This window comes from Sus scrofa, chromosome 9 (assembly GCF_000003025.6).
Source record: "Sus scrofa isolate TJ Tabasco breed Duroc chromosome 9, Sscrofa11.1, whole genome shotgun sequence".
NCBI lineage: Eukaryota > Metazoa > Chordata > Mammalia > Artiodactyla > Suidae > Sus > Sus scrofa.
In genome coordinates, this window is record NC_010451.4 from 5,122,797 (window position 1) to 5,128,867 (window position 6,071).

The window sequence follows — 6,071 nt, forward strand, 5'->3', positions numbered from 1 at the left end:
TACTTCACTTGGTGTGAGACTCTCTAGTTCCATCCATGTTGCTGCAAAACTGGCATTATTCTGTTATTTTTTAGAGCTGAGTAGTGTTCCATTGTATGTAAATACCACATCTTCCTAATCCAATCATCTGTCAGTGGACATTTGGGTTGTTTCCATGCCTTGGCTATTGTGAATAGGGCTCCAACTAACATGCGGGTGCATGTGTCTTTTCCAAGGAAAGTTTTGTCCAGATATATGCCCAGTAGTGGGAGTGCTGAGTCATATGGTAGTTCTATGTATAGTTTTCTAAGGTATCTCCATACTGATCTCCATAGTGGTTGTACCAGCTCACATTCCTACCAACGGTGCATGAGGCTTCCCTTTTCTCCACAGCCTCTCCAGTATTTGTTCTTTGTGGATTTATTAATGATGGCCATTCTGACTAGTGTGAGGTGGTACCTCATTGCAGTTTTGATTTTCATTTCTCTAATAATCAGGGATGTTGAGCATTTTTTCCTGTGCTTGTTGGCCATCTGTACATCTTCTTTGGAGAACTGTCCATTACGGTCTTTTGCCCATTTTTCCATTTGGTGTTTTTGCTATTGAGTTGTGTAAGTTGCTTGTATATTCTAGAGATTAAGCCCTTGTCTGTTGCATCATTTGACACTATTTTCTCCCATTCTGTAAGTTGTGTTTTTGTTTTCTTTTTGGTTTCCTTTGCTGTGTTAAGTTGATTAGGTCCCATTGGTTGATATTTGCTTTTATTTTTGTTGCTTTGGGAGACTGATCTTAGAAAACATTTGTAAGGTTGATATCAGAGAATGTTTTGCCTATGTTCTCTTCTAGGAGTTTGATGGTATCTTGTCTTATATTTAAGTCTTTCAGCCATTTTGAGTTTATTTTCATGCATGGAGTGAGGGTGTGTTCCAGTTTCATTGACTTGCATGCAGCTGTCCAGGTTTCCCAGCAATACTTGCTGAAAAGACTGTCTTTTTCCCATTTTATGTCCTTGCCACCTTTGTCAAAGATTAATTGACCATAGGTGTCAGGGTTTATTTCTGGGTTCTCTGTTCTGTTCCATTGGTCTGTCTGTCTGTTTTGGTACCAGTACCACACTGTCTTGATGACTGTGGCTTTGTAATATTGCTTGAAGTCTGGGAGAGTTATGCCTCCTGCTTGGTTTTTGTTCCTCAGGATTGCTTTGGCACTGCTGGGTCTTTTGTGGTTCCATATAAATTTTTGGATTGTTCGTTTCAGTTCTGTGAAAAATGTCATGGGTCATTTGATAGGGATTGCATTGAATCTGTAGATTGCTTTGGGTAGTATGGCCATTTTTACAATATTGATTTTTCCAATCCACGAACATGGAATATCTTTCCATTTCTTTACATCTTCTTTAATTTTCTTGATTAATGTTTTACAGTTCTCAGAATATAAGTCTTTCACCTCCTTGGTCAGGTGTATTCCCAGGTATTTGATTTTTGGGGGTGCAATTTTAAAAGGTATTGTGTTTTCGCATTCCTTTTCTAATACTTCATTGTTAGTGTACAGAAATGCGACTGATTTCTGAATGTTAATCTTATATCCTGCTACTTTGCTGAATTTGTTGATCAGTTCACGTAGTTTTGGGGTTGAGTCCTTAGGGTTTTCTATACACAGTATCATGTCATCGGCACAGAGTGCCAGTTTTACCTCTTCTATTCCTATTTGGGTGCCTTTTATTTCCTTCGTTTGTCTGATTGATGTGGCTAGAACCATTACAAGCCAAGTCCTTACCTTTTAACAAAGACACGGAGCACTGGCTCTCGTATCTGTTTGGTCCGCACCCCGTAAATGATGGGGTTGAGGGAGGGTGGGACCACCAAATAGAGGTTGGCAACCAGAATGTGCACATAGCGTGGGACGTTGTGTCCAAATCGGTGCGTGAGGAAAGAGAAGACCGAGGGGATATAGAAAACACAGATGACCCCAACATGAGAACCACACGTGCTTAGGGCCTTCAGCCGTGCTTCTTGGGAGGGGAGGCGGAAGACCGCACGGAGAATGTGCACATAGGAGATGCCGACAAGGACTAGGTTCAGGAGAAAGAGAGAGACCACAAAGAGCCCGTAGATACCGTTGATACGGATGTTTCCACAGGACAGTTTGGCGATGCCCATGTGCTCGCAGTAGGAATGAGGTATTACGTGAGCCTGACAGAATGGTAGGCGGTAGATGAGATAGATCATGGGAAGTGTAAGCAGAACTGGACGGAGTACAATGCACAAACTGATGCCCCCCAGAGCTCGGGGTGTCAGGATGGTGGTGTAGTGGAGTGGAGCACAGATGGCCACGTAACGGTCGAAGGCCATGGCCAGTAGGACCTCGGCCTCCATGCCGGTGAAAGCGTGGATCAGGAACATCTGGGCCACACAAGCTCCGAAGTGAATCTCATGCGCGTCCAGCCAGAAGATAGCCAGCATGCGGGGCACAGAGGTTGTCGAGAGGGCCAAGTCAATTGTTGAAAGGATGGCCAGAAAGCAGAACATGGGTTCCCGGAGGGCCTGCTGCGTCTTGACGACCAGCAGAATTGTGGCGTTGCCCAGTAAAGCCACGAGGTAGACGGAGCAGAAAGGCAGGGAGATCCAGGCATGGCCCTCTTCCAGACCTGGGATTCCAATGAGGAAAAACGTGCTTGGGTGAAAAACGCTCCTGTTGTGATAAAACATCCTTCCAAATAACAGAGCAAGAGAAGCTGTTGCTCCTAGAAGGAATAAAAAATATGTCAATAAGAAATGGTTATGAAAGTGTCTAGCTTAGTGTTTCAATATGTAGTGAAAATGAAGAAGTTTGCTGTTTGTAAGGACCTATGAAATTTTTTTAAGAATTCTAAATTGAGGCATAGTCCTTCATATGGTCCAGTCTCAAAGAACATAATACTTATACAGACTTAATTCTGTATTTTAACATGCAAGGTTTATCAGCAAGCCCGTGGAAGAATTATAAGACACAGAACATAGCATTAAGTATAGAGTGATTTAGTAACCCCCACACCTTTTGTGAAATCCCTGTCTGAAGAGGGACACTTGAAACATCAAGGATACGTGTATGGAAATGCGGACATAACTCAAAAGAAGACAGGCAGATGAGAAAATAAAGCCACAGGCAAAAATGTACAAGACATTTCCATACTTAGTGCAGAAATTCACTAATGATGCATTCATCATTTATTGACTTAGAGAAAATACCAAGATCAAACCTAATCTCCTGTCAAAAAGACATCAATACAATATCTGAGATACACATTATCACAAACAAAACTACATAACATTCTGGGATGCCTGCCCAAGAGCAGACACAGGCTGGTCTTACACCGCTGTACTTGAAAGAATCCAGAAAGGACGGTAATATACAAAGATAGTAATAGACCCCTGTGAATTTTCCCTGATGTCTGTATTTTCCAGACATACAGGAAATGGAATTTCACAGTGGCTCATTTTAGAATGCTGTGACTGTGGTGGTTTTCAGGGTACTTGAAACCTTCTTCGTTCACTCTCCATTCTACACCAGTTCCTCCGAGAAGAGCTTCTAATTTCTGCTGCAGACCTCGCATGCACTAGGTTCACTTCTGCCTGATTAAGACACTGGACATGTGGGTAGAGGGAAACCTAGAAGCCTTCGAGTCATCATGGAGCTGGGGATGGCGATTTTGAGCATCACAAAACTGTCTGGAGTAACAAAGTCTAATGGGAGAGAGAGGTACTTTCTGCACTTGTCTAAAGAAGAGTGTTTTGGCAATGCCTTCTACATGATGGAGAAGCAGTCAGGGGCCAGATTCATAAACTCAAACAATGAAGTAAGGCACTTTCTCTGGGTATCAACTTGAAGCAGACTGGTTCAAGGTCAGATAAAGTAGCTTGGACATCTGTTTTTATCTTTGGATAAAATATGAATGAGTCCATATTTCCGTAGGAGATATATCAGGTTGAAAAAATAAAATACATGTTATATACATTCTGAAGTTGGGGAGTGTGTGTGTGAGAGAGACAGAGAGAGATAGAGAGAGAGGGAGCTATATTTTGCTATTATGCCTTTATTTGTGTTTTTTAAAAACTGAAACCTCCAAGTAATTGCCCTTGGTCGCTGGCAGGGTACTGGCCAAGAGCAAGCTTTCTAGACATTGCGATGCCTTCCTTGGGTTCATCTCTGGAAATAAACTCTCAGTAACATGCCACTGCTCACCTTTGAGTTTCCCCATGCTTCCATTAAGCATTCCATCCCTATAACCTGTAGCTGAAATAGAAATTCTGCTTTATTAACCAACTGTATAACCATTTTGTAAATAAATTTCAAATGCCCTGAATCTTCTATATATCTTTAGATAACCCATCTCCATTGAAAGCTTGTAAGGTTTTCCCCCACCATTCAATTTGGAAATTGGACAACTGCATCATGCAGATCATATCAAGTAGTAGTTCTCAGCCACCTCTGATCATGTCTGTTTCATTTGACTACAGCACATACCTAAGTCAAAAGAAAATTCACATGTGATGCTTCATTCTTCCACCGGAGTATAGAGATGCAAAAGAAATTTCAAGCAGTAAAGTTCTACATCTGTTTTTTTATACAGTCCAAAGAGAGTAGTTTTATATTAAGGTTTTAGCCACTTAGAGCCTTGGGAAAAAATGAGTTAATTCAGTTTTCTGTTATAAACGGTGCCATGGGATTAAAGCCTCTGAGATTGCCTACAGAACTCTTAGACTGATTTAGAAAAACAGGAGCTGAAGAGAAAATACTGTGGATAGAATTTGTATAGAGAAAATTATAAATGTGGAGCAAAACACAAATATTATTTACATATGGCATAGAGGGAAACATTTTTATTACCCTGGATAGAATTTGTATAGAGAAAATTATAAATGTGGAGCAAAAACACAAATATTATTTACATATGGCATAGAGGGAAACATTTTATTACCCCGCAGGTAAGATTTTGCAGTCAATTCATGAGTTGCTGTTTCCTAGACAAAATAATCCTTGATCCGTAGCCTAAGTTCAGACATAATAACCTAACATAGGAGACCCTCTTTGTAGCCTCCGCTACCCCATCCCCCTTCCCTGACCAGAGATTTTAGGTTCATCCGATGCTTAATTGTAGAGATTCCAGTGCATGAGTGGTTGGTCCCACTTTCCTCTGTTTATGATTTTTCCTCCTAGTCTAACCCTTTGACAGTTACCCATATCTATATTACAGAGGTCAGAGGGATTCAGTGGTAAAAATAGGCCACCCCAGAATTAGTCTGACTGAGTTCCGATGCTGGATTCCCCATGTCCTGGCTCTATTACCACGAGTGACCTACTGATTATTTCTGTCTCAGTTTTTCAGCTGGAAAATTAGAGACGATCATAGTGCCAGCAGCATAGGGTATTTGAAGGGTAGGTTAAGTGGTGAATGTCAGCCACTTCGTACAATACCTTCCACATTTTAAGTGGTTTCTTAAAATGAAGTTGTGCTCACCACACCATCTTCATAAACCTTTGACCTGTGTAAACCATGCTAGGAAATCTTTCATGCTGCTAAGTCTATGACATTGGTCTAAATCTTCTCATTTACATTAAACATTTCTCCTTAGTTTGTAGTCAAATGTATACATATTTCTTATTCTCACTAGAATAATTTTGAATGGAATAATTATTATCTCTCTTTGCTGCATCCTTAAGCTGACATCTTTGATAATACTTAAGAAGAAGCATCATCAGTGTAAGTAAGATATAAAGGATAGACTACAAGGCAGGAAGTTAAATCCTTCTTTTGGTTCTTGTCTTTCCATTTATATCACACAAACCTTAAAGTTGAATCTCTGGAAATTTAAGAGTTCATACATATCAAATACTTACATGTGTATGTTAAATGTATATACACATGTATATGTATGCATTATATTCAAATATGTATATTCAATATATTTTTGAATGCATGTATTGAATATTACATTTTCTGGGAGATCACACACACACACATACACACGTATATCTATGTCTGTGTGTGTGTGTGTGGTATACACTATGCATATTTGTCTTCTTGTGAACTCAGTAACGTGCGACTATCTCAT

The 6,071-nt window shown here is 40.3% G+C and overlaps 1 protein-coding gene across 1 annotated transcript; it reads right to left on the minus strand.

The window, feature by feature from the left end:
• Positions 1,624-3,111, minus strand: LOC100737670 (olfactory receptor 52J3). The gene has a single exon (XM_013989494.2). It carries the CDS (start codon positions 2,685-2,687, stop codon positions 1,752-1,754), a length of 936 nt encoding a protein of 311 aa, XP_013844948.2. The 5' UTR covers positions 2,688-3,111; the 3' UTR covers positions 1,624-1,751.